At 38.2% G+C, this 20588-nt stretch overlaps 1 protein-coding gene across 1 annotated transcript in view; it reads left to right on the forward strand.

The window, feature by feature from the left end:
* The window catches only part of LOC102772739, a 75395-nt gene that overhangs the window by 16475 nt on the left and 38332 nt on the right, over positions 1-20588 (forward strand). Inside the window, exon 2 of the mRNA XM_006776231.2 lies at positions 15970-16185. Within this exon, the coding sequence (XP_006776294.1) occupies positions 15970-16185 (216 nt within the window). The remainder of the gene's footprint in view (positions 1-15969; positions 16186-20588) is intronic.

A 20588-nucleotide genomic window follows, 5' to 3' on the forward strand; every position in this document is an offset into this window, starting at 1 on the left:
ATAATCCTTTAGTAAGTGGCCTGACTTCTGTTTTGCCAACATTTTAAATACAAGTTTTTATTAAAGCAAATGTTATCAAATCTTGAGATTTAAAGTTTGATCTACATGATATCAAAACAACTGGTTATAAAGTAAAACTTCTATCCAATCAACTCTGTTTGGGATTTACATTGTCAACTGTATAGCCCTAGCTGAATTTTTTTTAAGTGGAGTATGAGCAATAAGTAAACAGAGATCTAATGCTCTTATTTGTCTCTTACCTAAGGTTCCACCATTTAGGGACACTATAACCAGCAAAGCCTCATGAAATATTAAGTCTAATGCTCCTTTGTAATCTTATCTTAGTTAACTGTAACTTTATGTAAATATAGATATAGATATAGATAAATATCGAGAGATGACAGATACTGATTTCAGAGAAGAAGGGAGAAGGAGAGAGATTGTCAACTGTATAGCCCTAGCTGAATTTTTTTTAAGTGGAGTATGAGCAATAAGTAAACGGAGATCTAATGCTCTTATTTGTCTCTTACCTAAGGTTCCACCATTTAAGGACACTATAACCAGCAAAGCCTAATGAAATATTAAGTCTAATGCTCCTTTGTAATCTTATCTTAGTTAATTATAACTTTATGTAAATATAGATATAGTTTAGATAGATGATAGAGATAGAGATATAGATATAGATATAGATATAGATATAGATATAGATAAATATCATAGATATAGATATAGATAAATATCGATAGATGGCAGATACTGATTTTAGAGAAGAAGGGAGAAGGAGAGAGACATAGAAACATCAATGATGAAAGAATCATTGACCAGCTGCCTCCTGCACACTGGGGATTGAACCCGCAACCCAGGCATATGCCCTGACTGGGAATCAAACCATGACCTCCTGGTTCATAGGTCAATACTCAACCACTGAGCCACTCCGGCTGGGGATTAACTGTAACTTCTTAAGATTTTTTAAATTTACAAATACTTCTCAATTAAATTGTAAGACTTTTATAGCTTATTAAAAACCAGCAAATTATAAAACATCTTACATTGTCTAGATCTTAAAGTATAGATTTCTACAGTGTAATTCTTCAAAAATGAAAATACGCTCTTCTTCCCACCTTCTTCTGAGACAGGCAAAAAACCATGGAATTTACCTGAGAACACAGCCTAGAAACAAGGGAGTCATTAATTGTACAAACAACATATGACTCAGAGAAGACGCTTCCTAGTCATGGTGCTGCCATTCCATTTCCCTCTTGGTCCTTTTGAAAAAAGTTCTATCCGATGGAAACCCTTTGACATTTCTGTCATTGTGAAGGTGTATTGTCATAAAAAAGGGGATATTTAAGTGGCTGCTAAATCAGAAACCTTGACCAGATACTAGGTGACGTGCTTCTGGCTTTAAGGTTAGTTATGTCTACCATTGAACACTTTTTAAAGCGATTTCTTTCATTTTAGAGCCCTTTCATCGTTTTTCCCACTTGCATGTGTTTACATTAAGATGTGTTTGTAAAATGATCCCTTTCTCTATAACATGGGACCTATCCCTGGGCTTCATGTTTATAATGAAATCCATTTGTGCAGAGCAATGAACTCTAAGGTTTCATTTTTTTAAGTAACTTAGTTTCTCTGAGTCTCACTTTCCTCGTCTATAAAATGGCAGAAGTTCTTTTCTAAGTACAACTTCTGTGAAATGATTTGCTCCCCTGCTGTAATTAGTAAGCAATGCATACACCCACCACTCCCCGACAGTAAGGACCGATACATTCTCATCAGCTCCTTCAAAAAGCTCCTAACAGAGCTTTCCACCAACTACCACTCCTCACTCCAAACCATCTCCCACAGGCTGAGCTGCAGATAAACATTCAATATACAGTGACAGGTGTGCAACTGACCTGCTCACAAGATTCATTACAAACCCTAAGTTGGAGCCCATGGCCATAGCAACAGGGCCTCAGTCAGGACCTTTCCCACCTTCCCATCTTCTTTTTCTCTGCACGTTCCCTGCAATCATTCATGTGCCCATTTAAATATATTTACCGAGGACTGACCACCTGCTGAGCACCGTGATGAATGCGAGAAGCAATGATGCACCAAACCCGATTAAGTTCCAGGAAGGGAACTTCTTGTGACTCGGGAGGGAAGAAGGTAGTTTAAGAGAGGCGCCACGTAAGACCACGGGACTCAAGCAGGGAGACTGAACACAGGGGACAAGTTTAGAGAGTAAGGTAGAAAAATTCAACAGGAACTCATAGACTTCCTTAAAAAGTTCTGTCATTGGCTTAAGCACAATGAAAAGACACCTTTATTGAATGGAACTGCAAAACCGTGTAATTTTTCTCCCCCCAAGTGGTTGCTTCTAAAGTTCCTTCAGCGTGAGCTAGACTCTTCATCTTTCCAACTTATAGCCAGTGTTTAGAACACCAACTTCAAATGCCTTCTCTGCCATGGAACATCTCCTTCTCTCCCTAAACCATATTGAGCTTTTACTGCAGTCATTAATATCCTCAGCTCCTTTAAGGACTAGATATAGAGGGTCTGATATGGAAGCCACTAGCTCTGTGTGGCTATGAGCACACGTGTGAAATTACTGACTGAAGTGTGGCAAGTCTGAATTGAGATGTGCTATATGTGTACCAAAGTTTAAGGACTTACTATATAAATAAATAAATACAATAAAACTCATTGGTAATTTTATATTGATTACATTTTGAAATGAAAATGTTTTAGATACATTTGCGTTAAACAAATTGTATTATTAAAATTAATTTCCTCTTTATTTTATGTGCCTAGTAGAACATGTAAAATTACAAATGTGGTTCACATTATATTTCTATTGGAAACACTCTTTAGACTATACACTTCCTGAATAGTGAGTGTTTATTCAATTATGCATGTTTATCCCCCTAAGGAACACACTAGCTTGTCCATTGTAAAAACTCAGTAAATAATGTTTAAGTTTATTGCTGTTCTCTCGAGGTTTTTGAAAAGTACTTTACAATTTTAGTACACTACTTTCTAACTGAAATGTGTGGCCAGAACTCCACAGTGAAGACAATGGGTGGGGGAGGGGAACACATTTTCCATCGGCCCTAAAAAGGTTAATGTATGGAACATGTTGTGTGACCATGGCAAACACAGGAGCTCTGACTGCTGATTCAGGAGGTTTCTCTGTTTCCAAAACATGAACTTTTATTGCAGTCTGTGGAAGGAACATTAGGACAAGAGGATCCTTGTGGTTTCTCGCTGTATCTGTGGAAAAAATCGGAGATTAAGGTTTAAATTAAACTGACATTAAAAGAGCCTTTGTAGTCACTATGTGTGTTTTAACATCTGTTGCTATAGCTAAACTGACACTGATTATTACAAATTATGGTTCATGAGTGATTGAATAAAATGTGGTTTCCTACTAATGGACATTTTCTAGTGTTGACTTGGTCCTCTTTAATGATGAGACATAGACCAAGGAGACATTATTAAATGTACAGAAAGCATAACACAGAGGAAAAATTATGGGATACCAAGCATTTCTGGTATGAGAAAAAAGCATTTAGGAATTCCCAGAACCACATCTGTAATTTTATGCATTATTTTGTTTTGGCTGACTTATCTGTGGGGTTCATGGAGGCTCCCCCATGGTGACCTACATACACATTCTCTTTTATGTTAAGGGGCCTCTGAGGATGAACAAACATGTTTCTAATCACGAGATGGTTGGGGACAACTCATTGCCAATTAGCAAACCTGATTCTGAGGATATTACGTTTTATATCTAGAAAAGATGTTTAGTTTTAAACTTTTCTCCAGGCTTATTTTCTGTTACTCTCACAGGAGAGCCTTCTGCTTCAAACAAACCTGCCTTCTCATTGACTATTGAAATGCCTGCTACTTATCTATGTTCATCTGTATCTTCACCCTGCTACTGACCGAGCGTTCTCTCTGAGAGTCTCACAGTCAGACTCCCCTCAAAAATGTTGTCAGATTGCTACTGAAGATTAAGTACGGAAAGGATTCTCACACTAGTCCCTCTCATAGGGCAACTAGTCGCTCTTAGACAGGAGGCTGCTCCCATACCGGGCGCCTAATTTTGGTTCAATTGTTTGTGGCCAATATGACAAGGTCATGTCGTTGTTTTTTCCTCACAAAGAGAAGAGAGAGTGGCAGACACCTAGGACTAATAAGTTCCTCTCTATTATCCCAAGTATCATACCTATGTATGTGAGTGCTGTTTCTGTTCATTCCTAAACTCGGAAAACTTTTTTAAAGAAATGATTTATTTAATTACATCAATCACACTGTATATGATGGATGCTAGGATTGAAATGGGTTTGCCAATTTCTTGTTGAGATCCAGCACATTCTTTTGGAGAGGTGACAGGAGGTAGTAGATAAGACTCTGAAGGGAATCAGAGCTAGATTCTGTATCTCACTTGTTATGTGACTTTAGGCAAGTCAAGCAACTTCTCTGAGCATCAGTATTTTTCATCTATAAAATGGTGGGGATGTTGGCTTTGTGGTATATTCAGCATAAGAGGTGATAATTGCACAGTGTCTTGGACACAGCAGACCTTCAAAAATAGAAACCCGCTTTTAATGTATTGGGACATTACTGTTGGATACAATGGTAGAAAATTGATTTTATTTTTACTGAAATGAGTCCTTATTTTATTGAGTACTGAACATTTATGAATCTAGTATGGAGGAGAAGCATCGAACTCAGGTTATATAACCTCAGAAATTACATCATTTAGAAATTTATGACATTGTACATGGTCATTGATTATATATGGCATCAAGTAGCCAAAGAAAACAAAACGAAACAACTTCCTAGTCAATTATTTGGATTTTAGTGTATTTGGTAGCCAACAGGACAACCTTGTGACAAATCAAAGTAGCCTTTAATAATAATGTACATTTGTATAAATCTCTAAACATTATTTTAATTAATCCTCACAATAACTATTTTGTTTGGGAGATAGTTACCGAATGATGATAGTCATCATAATGATAATTATTAGGGAAAAAATAGTAGTATCACCTGGTAGAGGAGGGATTGCATATATAAGAACGCACAAACCAAGGAGGCCAGCGTTTTGGGTTCTAATCCTCAATAGGGATAAAAGGAGGGAAGTAAGACGCTAATATCAATTAGGTGCACAGTAACTGTCACACATTTTATCTCATCCTTGCAATAGCCCTGTCAGACAATATTTCCATTTGGTAAATAAGGACCTTGATGCTCAGGAGGTTTAGTAACATGACTAAGGTTACAGCAAGTGTTCCAGCCAGAATTCAAATCCCATCTTGCCAAATGCCAACAATCATGTTCTCATCACTATAACCATATATTTTTTATGCTTCTACAAACTCCTAGCAAGTAATAAGCTTTCAGAATGTATGAGCATATAAACAAAAGGATTTGCATTGACAACACAACACAGTATCCCAGATAAACTCCAAATGAAATCTTTATCTATGGAATTGGGAGCAGGTTGCTCAATAAGTAACTATTTATTCAAAATGAGTGTGCTTTTGATTTTTAATTGAAAGAAGAAGGAGGCACTGCACAGCAATAAGGGGGAAATTGGGAGGAGGGGATATAGGCCCTTGAGAATGGAGAGGGCGAAGAGCTGGGAGAGAATTCCAGCATCTCTTTCACTGTCCACATCAAGGGATTGACTGTGCAGAGGTGAGGAGGGATGTCAGGACGAGACACTGAAGCGTAGGGTTCTCCATGGGCTTTGGAACTCTGCTCGTGAATTGTGCTACTTGGGTTCTGGTGATGACCAAATGAGACAGAGAGCTGGGCAGAGGGGTGTTTTCCACCCACAGCTATCTGACCCCAGCATTGCCCCTTTATGCCAGCATTGACACTGAGCAGCTAAGGCATCACAAGGATGCCAGGTAGTCACCAGCAAAGGTGGCTGTGAGAAACCAGGAACCACAAGCAGGGCTGGAGGCACAGGTGAGGTTAGAGAATACAGACACAGGACTGAATTTATGTCTGGGAACACGCTGAAGGGAGACTTGTGACTAAGAGACATAAATTGGCTGTTCCCTTGAAACTGACCTTGTTCGCACCATCAGGCTCCTGAGAGCTGAGACATAGTCAAATGAATCAGATTAGTAAATAGTCACTTTGGAAAATACTGGCAACTTTGCCTGTGGGATAGAAAAAGAGTATGTTTTCATTGTGAGGAAAGAGAGGAAACCAGGGCTACAAAAACCCCTGCTTGATTTGAGGGAAGAGGAGGAGAGACGGTGAGCAGAAAAAGCAAGAACCCTGCAAGGTCCAGAGCAGTGGTTTTAAAGTTGGGGTCCCTGGATTAGCTGCATCAGCTTCACCTGGGAACTCAGAGTCATGCAAAGCCTGGTCCCCACGGTAGATCTCCTGGAGATAGGGGTGCAGAAATCTGTGCTCTAACAAGTTCTGCATGTGATTCTGTTGCAGGCTTAAGTTTGCAAACCACTAGCCTAGAGGAAGTTGAGAGAACAGAGGTAGGGGGTGGGGGTGGGGGGAAGGATTGTGATGTTGAAGGGAGCCCTGGCCTTGGTATTGCCCTTAGGGCTGGGGGAGTAGGGGCCCCTCAGAGCCCAGGTTCTGTAATGCCTGCTTGGTTGGCCTTGTCTGCCAGTGGGGAGCAGAGTGCTTACAGCCCAGGCCCGCACCCACCAAAGCTCTAACCCCCTGTTGATCATGCCCCAGCACCCACCTGGCGTTTCCTCTACCAATGACCCCAAGCCCTCCTCCAGGACCCACCCTCCTAAGGTTGACCTCTGGGTGATGTTTGGAGGCAGGGGTGGGGTTGGAGCTGGGGCCCGTCACCAAGAGTGGAGATAGATGTCCTGGCTTGGGGCCTCAGCAGCCCCAGGCACTATCACTGACATCTAAGGAGTGCCCAGGAGTAATCGTCTATTCACAGTTTTATTTAGAGGCAACCTAGGTGATCCCAGTTCAAATTATTCATTTGCTGAGAAGAAATAAGACTTTTCTCTCTCTCTTAGAAATCTCCTAGTCTTGGAGAGGAAAGCAAGAAATTCTATGATCATTGACTTTGATGTAATTTTAGTTAGTATATTTCTGGTTGCCTGTTTATATGTTTTAAGTTGAATTGACCATTTAATTGATATTCTAAAATATGCTTTCTTTTTAAGAAGCTACTATTTGTAGAATTATGCAATAGTTCTGAAAACTTGGGTTAACTAAAAAATTAATATCAATTGAACTTCAATTTCAGAATAACTTTAGGGATTTTAAAATATATTTGTTAAAAATTTCTTCATTTCCAGGAAAATGAGAAATATCAAATAATTAAGAGCACCATGGAGATTTTAGGAAAGTAGTGAAAAATATATCCAATTATAAGGTTTATTGTTTCTTTACAGATTGATATGAAATAATACCTTTCCCCTTTTAAAAATTTATTTTTAAAATATCAAAGTCTACATCCTACCGAACTCATATAATTGCATATAATTTAATGAAATAAAAGAAAGCAGAAACAAGATTATGTTAACCAGTATTAGAACATATAAAAAATCCTTCAAGGTAACTAGACACGGGGACTTAAAACAGGTATAATTTTCATCTAAGAACTAATGATTAGAGTTAAAAGGTGTCTCATTTTAAATGAGGAAGTCCATTATATTCATCTCCAGTGGCAAGGGATGATTATTATATTGTAATTATATTTTATATTGGCTCTATATTTCAGCCAGAGTTGCTGAAGAGTAGGAAAAATAATTATAGCAAGCAATTGCATGAAGTGTACATTGGGGAAGGTAAAACTTAAGAAAGAAGCCCTCCACGAGTATGTGCTTGCATGATGGCACCCAGAATTGGGTGTATGAGGCACACTTAAAGTATATATTTCAAAGGCATAGTTGGCTGATTTCTAAAGTCACCTGCTAGCTTTGAAGTCATTTTCATAAGATTCACTCAGTAGTTTTGAGAGACATAGACAGTAGCATTAGGCATTACAACATAATGCCATTTGTTCATTTCAAAGATAGACTTTTTAAAAATTCAGTTCTAGATTCTATGCTTACCTGGTATTGAATTTATTTATTTGTTTATTTTGCCACAATCTCCCCCCAAATTGTAGAAACTGTACATCACTAAAGCCATTGGACTGAGAGATGCCAACTAATAGATGTAAAGAAAGACTCCAAGATCCAGATCTGTAAGAACAATTTGAGTTCAAGCAATGTGAGAGGTTTCTTAAATAGCCATGTGCAATCTATGTCACACTGTCTTCTCTGTCATTTCCACAAAACCAGCCCCAATTCCATCTCTTCTTTCCCCAAATCAGATGTTTAGTTGGTATGCATGGTAAGCCATAATGGTTTTAAAATATTGAAATATTTCCATATAACCATTATGGAATGGTTAATAAATAGCTATTGTCTAGAACCCTCTGAGTGCCCCTTGCCCCCAACCAAGTCAGCTGTTTCTGTCAGTCCCAGAGGACTCTTCAAAAACCCCACACTCCAGCAAGCAAAGGGGTAATGCTTGGCACCACAGGGACTCTGAGGGACAACCCCATCCCCACCCCAAGTCAACATCTGTGCTGTGCTATTCAGCCTATAAAGTATTTTGAATTAGTATATCTATCTAAAAGAAACTTTATTTTTCCTGTGCAATTTCATTCTTTGCATCTAACTGCACTTTAGTCCACACTTAAAAATACACATTCTGGAATCCGAGTTTAATATGTCTCTGCCTCTCACTTCTGCTTCTCAGTAGGTGGAACTGCCGTCTCAGGCTCTTCCACATGAAAAGAAATGTGCTGCTGGTGGCATAGCTCTAGAGCTTGCAGTCCCGAAAGAGAGAGAGAGAGGGAGAGAGAGAGAGAAGAGAGAGAGAGAGAGAGAGAGAGAGAGAGAGATCTACCTCCAGCTTCAAAATAAAAAAATCACAGAGAAGGATTCTGTTTGGCCCCGTTTGTGTCACATGTCAACCTTTGAACCAATCCTCATGGCCAGAAGCATGGGGTTCTATAATTGACTTTGTCTGACTCACACACCTATCCTGTTAGGTGTCCATGGATGAGTAGTTTCCAAATGAGAAAGTGGAGGTGGGATGGGAGTGGGGCTGCTTTTACCATAAAAAGAGGAAAGGGTGCCAGGATGACAAACAATGAATGTCCCCAACACTAGACTTTCTAAGCAAGGCTGAGTGTTTACATTCTTGCTTACAAGATTGCAGAGTACTTACTGAATATCTGTTATTACAAATTTGTATGTGAGCTCAATACCTGACTTGTCTGAATGTTGGTTTTATGCTAAAAGATTGGCACAGCATGCTGATCAGAAGTTTCTACAAACCACCTTTTCATTCACAATGTATATAAAGCTCTCCTCATAAAGCTGAAGGGTCTGCTATTTCCTTTTGGGGTTTAATGAGGACCATGCTAATGTAATGCAATGAATGAATATTTCTAAACTGTATACCCCATTCCCATTGTTTTTCTTTCACAAGTCAGATCCAGTGGCAGGTCACACCATATCTGGAGAGGATGAGATCACCAGGGGTAATGTTGCCAGGACCTTTCTTTGATTCTGACCCTTCAGCTTTAATATTATTATTATTTTGCACATTACAAAATGCATTTGTTCTGAAAAATATCTTCTTGCCTTCCCTGCTTACACAGACTCACAGTAACAATCATTTTTCTCTATCTCAATTGTCCAGAGGTCACAGTGAGTTTTCCAATTTCAGCAATTTCTGTGGGCTCTTCAAACATCTGCAATTCATTCTCAATATATTCTTCCATCTTCCACATTTTTAGAACCTCACACAATTCTTGGACACAGTAGGTACTTAGCAAATAGCTATTCATTCGCTTTGACTCTCTTCTTGTTTTCAGGGAACAATTAAGTCTTGCCATTTTCTTTTATAAAATATGAAGTGAGAGAAAAATAGGATCCCAAAATAGAAACGTAAATTACCAAGGCAGCACGGGCATCATTTGGAGGAAAATCGGTTTTGCATAAAATTGAAATGGAGTGTGCTGTGCAGCCTCCTGTATAAGAGGACTCAGCGGAGAAGCAGAAACAGCAGGGACTAGTAATAAGCCCCCAATTTGGATGTTAATCATCTTCCATTTCATTTAACACTTTCAATTTAATTAAGTAATGTACACAGTTCAAATAATAAGACCTGCAGTCAGTTTTTTTTTTCATTGCAATTTAAATGGATTTTCTAACCACTGTCCTTAACACTATAAAATTATTTTAATGGCCTTGTGGGTTTTGGGGGTTTTTGTCCAGTTTATCTAACATAAGTGACACGAAGTTATGGAAGTATGTGATTGGGTAAAGCAAATGCTATCGGTCACTTATTCATTCAATAAACCTGGGCTGAGTGCTGCACACTATGGAAGTAGGAGCATCCAAATCATATTCACAGAACTCCAGTAAATAAATAGCCTTGAATTCGTGACATAGCTACAAAGGACTGCAGAGCTCACCTGCCCCAAAGCCTTCATTTCTCAGATCAGGGCACTGAGGTTCAAATGGGTTGAGTGACTTCCTCAAGGTAGTGGCAAAGCTAGAACCAGAATTCAGTTCTCTTAATCCAGTTCATTTTTATTCTGTAGAAAATTATTTTTATATCTTAAATAGTTTTTTGCTCAGTAAATTGTGAGGAAATCCAAATCACTTATAGAATAACTGCTTAACCTCGGAATAACACAGAAACAATATTATACTTGTATCTTCATAATCTAAAATATACCTAGATTACTATAGAAATTAGCAGCTGCATTAAATAAAAAAGCCATGATCCTATATTAGATTTGGGGGGAGAGAAGAGGAGAATGGAACAAGGAAGGAGATGATCTTTGAAGGACAGTGCTCCAACAAGGAGTGTGGAATAACACTTCAACTCTGTATTATATACAGAGATAACCCCTTCCCCGTGCCCTCTCCTGGGCCTGCCATGGATCACCTACTCATCCTCCTGGCTTCCTAGACTCCAAGACCCTAATGATTTTATGCTCCATTCAACCTTCCTTGGCCTTCATCTGGGTCACATAGAGCTTGAAAAAAAATTTTTTTTAATTTTTAAGCCTCTAGTAAGCCTTCATATTTTGCAAGCTCCTCTGGGTTTAGAAATGCATGAGAACATGGGCATTCTTAAATCCCCCTTTGTACACAGTGCTTATTCCTATATTCTAGGTTCCCTTTCCCCTGGGTTTACTGTAATTCATCCAGAATACAGCAAATCTGATCAGACCACTCTCAAGTTTAAAATTCTTAAGGGTTCCTTCCTTGTGAGTTAAGGATCAAAAAGGTTTGAAGCCACTGCTTCTGGTGATAGGGAACCACTAACGAGCTGGGACTTTTGCATTTATAAATATGCCGTGCTTTCAGTAAGAACAGAGTAAAGAGAAGGCCATTTCAAGCATGGCTTTAGGAATCCAGAAGAAAGACGGTAAAATATTGATACTTGGATAGAGAAAAGGATGTAGACTGGAGAGCTAAATGATCAATAGGCTTGATGATTCACCACTTCTTTCCATTCTCACTACTACTATTCTTGCTTGGCCCTTACCATTTCTTTTATAAACAATTCCTGAGTAAGCCAGCTAGCTGTGTTCTTGACCATCTTAAATTCATCCCTCATCCTGCATTGAAAGACACATCTGACAATCTCACTCTCCTGCATATACTTCACTGACCACTTACCAACCTTTCTGTGGAGTTTCAGTTCTCACCTCTCCCCTCTCAGCTTATTTTCTTCACATCTCATGTAGACTATACATATATATAGCCTATATAATAAAGAGCTAATATGCTAATTAGACCAAACAGCAGAATGACTGTCCTGACAACCATCTGGATGACTTTCTGGAGAAAGCCAGGGCTGCGAGGGCCAGCCAAGTCTGTGAGGGCCCAATGCATGAATTTTGTGCATCAGACCTCTAATTATATATATAATGAAGTAGCCTCAGGCACAGTGAGAGAGGAATTTGCTTCCAGGTGCCTTCTCCTGAATTACATTAATGTTATCACCAACCTGCTGACAGGTACCCTCTGAAAAGGAGGTCCCTGTTCATAATCAACTGAATTAGCCAAATAATTTCTCTGGAAAACTTGCTTGACTATATCTGAATTGAAAGTTACTGTGGCATCATATAAACTAAGTCAGTTTTCTGCAATAAATATGCCTCTCTGGAAATTGCAGAAGTTGTGTCCGACATCTAGTTGGATTTTAAGGAAAAGACAGCTAGGTTTCCACTTCCGGAAAACAAGAGGGAGGATGAGACTAGCAGGCACTGCCTTGGGTTCACAAATACTGGTAAGTACCTGAACACTCTAGAATTGTTCTGCATCAGTTGATATTATTATCAGCGAACCCATTTTAAATTAAGGAGACTATCTGTTTACTATTACAAAGTGGGGGGAAAAAACCACACTTGGAAAATCCCCAGGAGCTTGCCCATCTCTTTAATCACATCTGGCTATTTTGTAGTCGGAGGGAGCATTGCTTTGAGCTATTTTTTTTTTCAAATAAATAAATTAATAAAATCAGATCCAACTGGATTTAGCAGAGAAATTAGATTAATATTTTGCATGCATTGTTCAGTCAGAGTAGCTGTATGGTTGACAGAGGGCCTTGCTTTCTCACCCCAGTGTCTAGAGAGGTAGTTGCTTCTAGTCTGGCTCAGGAGACCAGGCTCCTATAGAGCCAGGGTGAAGGAATTCTTGATTTGTTCCGGGTAAGGAGGATGTCTTGCCCCAGTCTAGGTTTGTATACAATGCTCTCCACAACGCGTGTCTAGCTCTGAACAAAGCCATGGCCAGGTGGCCAAGGAGCAGGGCTGTCACTTCTATCCGGGCATTCACTTTGCACACACACACAGCTGCTACAGCTTCCTGAGAGCCACTGGGGCTTGTCTCTGAGCTACTCCCTCCAGCAGAGCAACTCTCCGCCTGAAGAAACACAAGAGGCCAGTTGTAGCTTGAATTCCCTCAGGGGCAGAGAGCGGCTCCCCGCAGCAGTTTTGGAGGGCACCCAGCCTGACTAAGGCCAGAGGAGAGCCCGGTGAGTTTACTGACAGCCAGCCTCTCTCAAGATCAAGTAAACATCATAAACCCTTCATTCATTGGCCTATAAAAACCACTTGGGAGGCTACAAAGCCAGTGAAATGTGTGAAGGGGTAGCAGGGAAGGTACACATTGAAGCCAGTATGAGGACTTAGCCAAAACAGACAAAACATTTCAAGACAAATCATGCAATTAATGCCAGGAGCAGTGCTGTTACAGAATGTATGACTATTTTTGCAATACCTTTCTCCCTGATGCTTCTGGAGAAATTGAATATTTCTACACTTCCCCTGCCACATTCTCTGTGGAAAGAAAGGGAATATCATCTTCCAATATTCAAAAGGCTCAGGATGGGTTTATTCATTGAAGATCATTCAAATCTTGGGCCTTTCTAATAAAAGGTTGCCTTGCCCACACCTTGCCCCCCTGTGGAATGTGGTAGGGAAACAAAACACATACCCACTCTTTGAAGACTTGAGTTTAACGCATATTGCAGTAAGTTTAAGTGAAATATAGATTATAATAATCAGAGCCCCAGAACTATGAACTTAATACCTGACACATACTTCACAAGTAGATTCAGGCAAGCCATTTATTTCTTTGTTTGTTTTTCCCCTGAGAAATTTAAATAGAATATAGCTATTTGTTTCACGTCTCCAATTTGTATTTGCAGCTTGAATCTTTCCCCTGAAATCCAGACTTAATGATCCAGTTGCCTAATAGATAGCTCACTTAGATGTCTTACAGCCTTATCAGGTCTTTACTGAAAAGCCACCTTCTCAGGAAGAACTTCCTTTCTCATTCAATTAAAACTGTACCCTCTCACCCCAAATGATACTGATCACTTGTCTCTACTTTGTTTTCTTCCTTACATATTATAGTTTACTTATTTTATTAAATAAATAATGTATTCCCTTAATAAATAAATGTATTCCCTTAACTCTAACTCCAGCTCCATGTGGGATGTTTTGTTAACTGGTGTATTGCAGATGCCTAGATTATGCCTGACACATAGTTGGTCTTCAAAAATGAATGGTGAATAAATAAATGAAAGTTAAAATGTTGAAAACATTAGATTGTTTTTTTGTTGTGCTTTTTTTTAATTAGAAGATATGAAATCATTTTATTTCTACTTCATAGAATTCCACTTCATACTTGTTCTACTTGATAGAATAACTTTATGACAGTGACCCATGAAGGTGTGGGGTAAATTTGACTAGGGTTTTGTTTGGCCAACATTGTTTGTTTGCTTGGGGGTTTCATTTGTTTTATAATTTAAATTTAAATGTCCTTAGCAAACTGGGACATTTGCCACAGTCCTCACCACTCCCTATTTTTATACCCTGGTCATAGGGCTTTATGAACTTTCTGTTCCTGCCAGCATCTGAAAGCATTCAGTTTGACAATTATACCCTACTAGAAACTAATTTAATGTTTGCTTTAACCAAGAGGTGTAGTTTTGACCACCTAATAATTTACAGTGTGACTTTGGGCAACTTATTAACATCTTTGAGTCTCTTCTGACTCTAAAATTGTATTTAAAAAATCAGTTGGTTGTGTGACAGCTTTGCTCAAGGCCATATGAACTATTTTGGGAATTCTTAGCTGGACACCAAATAAAATGACAATTCCTTATGAGATTCTTAATCCTTCTGATTTCAAATATCCAACAGATCATTTAAATGTATCAATCATTTGTATACTTTGAAGTGGGATATACTAGTAATGTATATAAATTTCTGTCTTTTGATAAAACCACTCTATAACCTAATGAAGGTTAGATTCAGTCACATGAACATTATTCCATTAAAATGAATAATTGTAAAATAATATTATATGAGATTTACTTAAAATATAGTGGTCCTGGCCAGCTGGCATGGCTCAGTGGTTGAGCATCAACCTATTAACCAGGATGTCAGGGTTCAACTCCTAGTCAGGGCATATGCCCAGGTTTCGAGCTGGCATCCCAGTGTGGGGCATGCAGGAGGCAGCCAAATATACCTAGACTCTTAATCAGTCAGGTCATACAAATTTTTTGAAGATATATCTGTTTAAAATTCTATTCATAGTAACCCCAAAGTTAAATCTACTTGACAAAAGAGACATTGAAAATAAGCCAGAATAAAAGGTCGTTTTTAAAATACAATGTTGGCAACTAATCAGGAACAATTATCAAACATCAAGCTCAAAACCCTCTAAATAAAAATAATAAAAACATTTTTCATCTCTAATAAAATTTAGCACTTTTTAGATTGATCAAAAACATAAGTGATACTAAAAACAATGAGAGATTCTACTGTAGTCTCAAACTTTTAGATTTTCATTTAGGCTTTTATTAATGAATCAAATAAATACTTTGATTACACTTATTAACATGCTTATGGAGCCCTAGAGTGTAAGAAATACTGATGAAAACTCTCAAAAAGCAACTTCTTTTGTAATAAAATTTTTGCAATGATGAAATATAGGTTAACTCATTTAACAGCAATTATATCTTACGCTACACAGTTAGTACTTTCTCTAGTTAGAATAACTACTATAATCCACCTTAGAGATTTATGAACTCCCATTTTATCAGCATAATTATAACAGTGAGAGTCAAAGTAAAATAGTCATCATCTACTGAATACTATGCACCAGACAAAACACTTGAGCGTTTGATAACATCTTCACAACAACCAGAAAGAAAATACTATTTCCCCAGTCCTACAGATGGGGAGACAGACTCAGCGAGATGAAACAACAAGCCAAAAAACATACACTCCTGGAAAGCCATTGGTCAGCCTGATAGAGAAGTTGTGAGCCTGAATTCTCCTTTCATGAATACCCATGCACCATATATCCCACTGAAGCCCAATTAAACATCAAAGGAGGTCAAATGCATTTGTTTATTCTTCTCTTTTGCACATTGTAGGTACGAAGGTGGATCAAAAATCCAATGGTCAGTGTGGACAAGCATCAGAGTCCCAGCCTGAAGTATACGGGCCCCTCAGTGGTGCACAGCCCCCATGGGGAGCCCGACTTAGAGCCTTCCGTGTGTCGGACGTGCCTAGGAGACCATGCTTTCCAAAGAGGGGTTCTCCCTCAGGAGAAGGAGTCGTGTCCATGGGAAACTCAACCCAGGTGTGAAGTAAGTTTATTTTCGCTCTGGATTAATTCTCCTAAAAGAATTCTAGGCCTTTGTTTTGATTTTTTTTTGGGGGGGGGGCAGTGTTTTTGTTATTGTTATTGTTTGTATCTATGCTGTAATATGCCAAAAGAAAAAATCTTAATGTACATTTAGCTTCAGAGAATATAGAATTTGGCTTTTTTTTTTTTAGCCCATTGTACTAATTTTTAAAAATATGTTGGATTTTTTAGAGCAGTTTTAGGTCCACGGCAAAATAAAGAGGATGGAGATTTCCTGTATATCTCTGCTTCCACACATGCAAAGGCTCTAGAGTGGTGTATGTGTTACAATTGATGAACCATTAGCACTTATGTTTATACCATCACTCAAAGTCTTTAGTTTGCATTAGGACTCACTATTATTGTTGTATGTTTTCTGGTTTTGAACCAATTTATAATGGCATGTATCTATCATTAAAGTATCAGAGTATAGTTTCACTACCCTAAAAATACTCTGTGCCCACTTATTTATCCCTCTCTCCCCAAACCCCTAGAAATAACTGATTCTTTTTACTGTTTTTCATAGTTTTACCCTTTCCAATTGCCATAGTTGGAATCATATAGTATCCGGCACTATTTTATGCCATTACAAGACTGATACAGCAATTTTTTGGTCCATTAAAAAGTCTCATTTTTGCTCACACAGAGACCAATGCTTGTATGGTGTGAGAAATATATCATAACAGTCATCTACAGGTGTGTAGCTTACACGGAAATATTTAGCTCAAAATAACTTGACCCATAACAAAGCACTGTATCATATGCCCATGTTTTCATATATACTCATATTTTTACTAAAATTTATTTTCTTCTGCTACTCCAAGAATTTTTTTTGTCTTAATATTGCTAACCCAAGAAGGCCAGATTACTGACTTAATTTAAAAGTTCTAAAATTTTGAAAATTTACAGTTATATTTTTAACTTGTAATTCAATTAGGCTAAAATTTATTTTGACTTTTTAAATTATTATATTAAATGTTTATTTTATTTTTATTCCCACCTTATTGACATAAAAACACATTAAGAAGACAAAACATGTTATTATAAAGTAGAATTAATTATAAGTGATCTTTTAATGTGTAATTTTAAATCAGTGCATGATGAGATGATAAATATTAATAGCTCTCTGTCTCCTTTTTTAAAAATGGTGTTTTCCAGAGATAAATCATGTTAGCTGCTAAAAAAAAAAAAAAAAAAAGATTATAAACTCCGGAATCTGAGTTTCTTTTGACCCTGGGATATCCACTATCTCAGAATCTGTTCTTTCCTGAAAAAATGACACCCGCCTGTCTACTTTTAGGGTTATTGGAAAGATCAAATGAGATAATGCATATGAAATAGTTCACAATCTATAAAGTGTCATACTAATATAAACCATTAGTACTTATGTTTGCTGATTTATATATTAGCTAAGTCTGTGACTTTATAACACTAAATTAGACTTCCACAACTAGGTGAACACTTTGTTGATTGATGAACATTTGTCATGTGCATTTATTGTTCAGCTATTCTCTGGCTTCATGCCAGGTTGGCCATAAAAGGCAATAAATAGATTCTAAAGGCAAGGATTGCCAAACTTTTTCTGTAAAGGGCCAGATAGTATATATTTTAAACTTTGCAGGCCATACAGTGTCTGTCGCTTACATTCAGCTCCGTTCTTGTAGGAAAAGCAGCCATAGGTAATAGACAAATGAATGGGCCTGGTTGTGTTCTAATAAAACTTTTATTTACAGAAACATGTGCCTGGCCTACCAGCAATAGTTTGCAGACTCTTAGAGTTGAAAAAAGTTTGCCCACTCTTTAGATTCTAAAGAACTATTCATGGCAGATGCAGAGAGAGAGCTCTTCAGATAATACAGAGCAGAAATGCCTAGGATTAAATGTGTACTTAAGGGCTTACTACATGCCCCCTTTGTTAGGGGCTGGGGATAAATGAATAAATAAATGGAATTCCACGCAAGAGGAAACAATAAACAAAAAGCTGGAAAGAATTTAAAGCAACACTGTGATTCATTCTTTTACTTTATCTGGGATAACAGGTGAATCATTCTCCAATTTATAATGGATTACCTAGGTCTGGCTTTGCTGGACATTTTTTTTTCTTAAAGTCACCACAAATCAAGAAGACAGTTCTATTCCAACAGTTTGAAAACAAATCTATATTTTGTGTGAGTGTAGGGATTAAACCATGAAATATTTCCTTGAGAACGTACCTCTCTCCTTTTAGGAAGTGGAGAGGCCTGATAATAAGAACGCCAACCTGTTCCCTTGACAACTCCTGATGTGGATTATTTTAAGAAAGTTATTAATTCATCCTTCCCTCTCAATGTTCCCTCAATAAGATGAAAACATTTTATTCAGGCTGCCATCAAGTTTTTTTCCAGTTTTTCTTTGGCAATTTACAAATGAGATGGGGTTTTTAAAATCTCTTGTGCCAAAACCGGTTTGGCTCAGTGGATAGAGCGTAGGCCTGCGGACTGAAGGGTCCCAGGTTCGATTCCGGTCAGGGGCATGTGCTTTGGTTGCGGGCACATCCCCAGTGGGAGATGTGCAGGAGGCAGCTGATCGATGTTTCTCTCTCATCAATGTTTCTAACTCTCTATCTCTCTCCCTTCCTCTCTGTAAAAAATCAATAAAATATATTTAAAAAATAAAAAATAAATAAAATCTCTTGTAAATGTAAACATATGTGTAAATAGTGCTCAACTCAGGCAACTTTCTGGGGCCAGCTCAACCTCGAGGTCAATATATGAACTTGGAAAAGTCACAAAACCTTTCAAATATCAGATGATAGGCCTAACCTAATTAACTTTTTAAATCTGAAATCCTACAGTTTGAATTTGATAACCTTAAGTAAAAATGAACTCTGTATTGGATGTGTCAAGATAAAACATAGAAAATGAAATGAGAATAATTTAAATAATGGAGACAGCAAATAAAGTACTAGTCTTTTATGAGTAATTGTGGAATTTTTTTCCTGACTTTATAAATAGTACATTCTAAATGCTACCTTTCATTGCCAACAATCTCTGAGTTACATTGCATTTAGCTTGGGCCAGGCCTTGCCAATGGTCTAGTTATTGGGCTTTAAACGTGTGTCACCCATGGGAGAAAGTAGGATACATGTATTGCCAATACATCACCCAGAAGAATAGTGATATTGCAATGTTACTAGTTGTTACTAAAGAGGACTATTTGTGACTTAAGCAGACCTTTCTGTAAATGGAACTGAAAATGCATGCTAGTGGAATTCAAGTTATAGCATTTCAGTCAGAAATCAATGTTTAGGCCAGTGATGGAGAACCTTTTGAGCTCAGCGTGTCAGCATTTTGAAAAACCCTAACTTAACTCTGGTCCCATGTCACATATAGAAATTTTTTGATATTTGCAACCATAGTAAAGCAAAGACTTATATTTTTGATATTTATTTTATATATTTAAATGCCATTTAACAAAGAAAAATCAACCCAAAAAAATGAGTTCGTGTGTCACCTCTGACACACGTGTCATAGGTTCGCCATCACTGGTTTAGGCCATAAAGAGATGGAAACCAAACTAGTTTTTCAATGGGTGCATGCCAACTAAACATATTCACAAACTGTTCTGCACCATATCTCTCACAGCACTTATAATATCCAGATCAACCAGTTGGAAGGGGAAGAAAGGAATGTTTTAGAGTAGGAGTGGGGAAGGAAATCCATTAGGCAATGCATAGGATTGGATCAAGGTGTCAGCCTAAACATACAATGTCATCTCTCCCTCATGCCTTAAAGGACAGAAAACACACACACACACACACACACACACACACACACACACCGTATTTTAATTTATAATAGTGCTAGAAGAAAAGTATGCTAGAGAGAAACCAAGATGGCAGCATAGGTAAACACCGGAAATTGCTACCTCCCACAACAAATTCAAAAATACAACTAAAAGACAAAACAGACATCATCCAGAACCACAGGAAGGCTGGCTGAGTGTAAACTCTATAAGGATGCAGTTGTCTTTTTGAATCGGGAGGGAGTCACAAGCCCCTGACTGCTCTGAACTCTAGTTCTGGGTGAGTCCCTGGGGACCCAGACTCATATGGGGAGAACCTGGACTGTCTGGCAGCGGGAAGAACTCGAAACTCGAGGGCGGCTTTCTCTCAAAGGTGCTTGCAGCAATTACCGGGACATTGAGATGCGGAGCCCCTTAGGGCAAGACTGAGGATCAGCCATAGCTGCTTGCTCTTCCCTTTTGATTCCCTGAGACCCCGCCCCACCCAAGCGGTGCACAGAGACTTTTGCATATTAATGGCCTGGCCCTTTGAAATCTAAAATTACCTAACAAACTGCAGCTGGGTCAGAGAGATACAGAACA

This window comes from Myotis davidii, unplaced genomic scaffold, assembly GCF_000327345.1.
Source record: "Myotis davidii unplaced genomic scaffold, ASM32734v1 scaffold266, whole genome shotgun sequence".
Classification (NCBI taxonomy): domain Eukaryota; kingdom Metazoa; phylum Chordata; class Mammalia; order Chiroptera; family Vespertilionidae; genus Myotis; species Myotis davidii.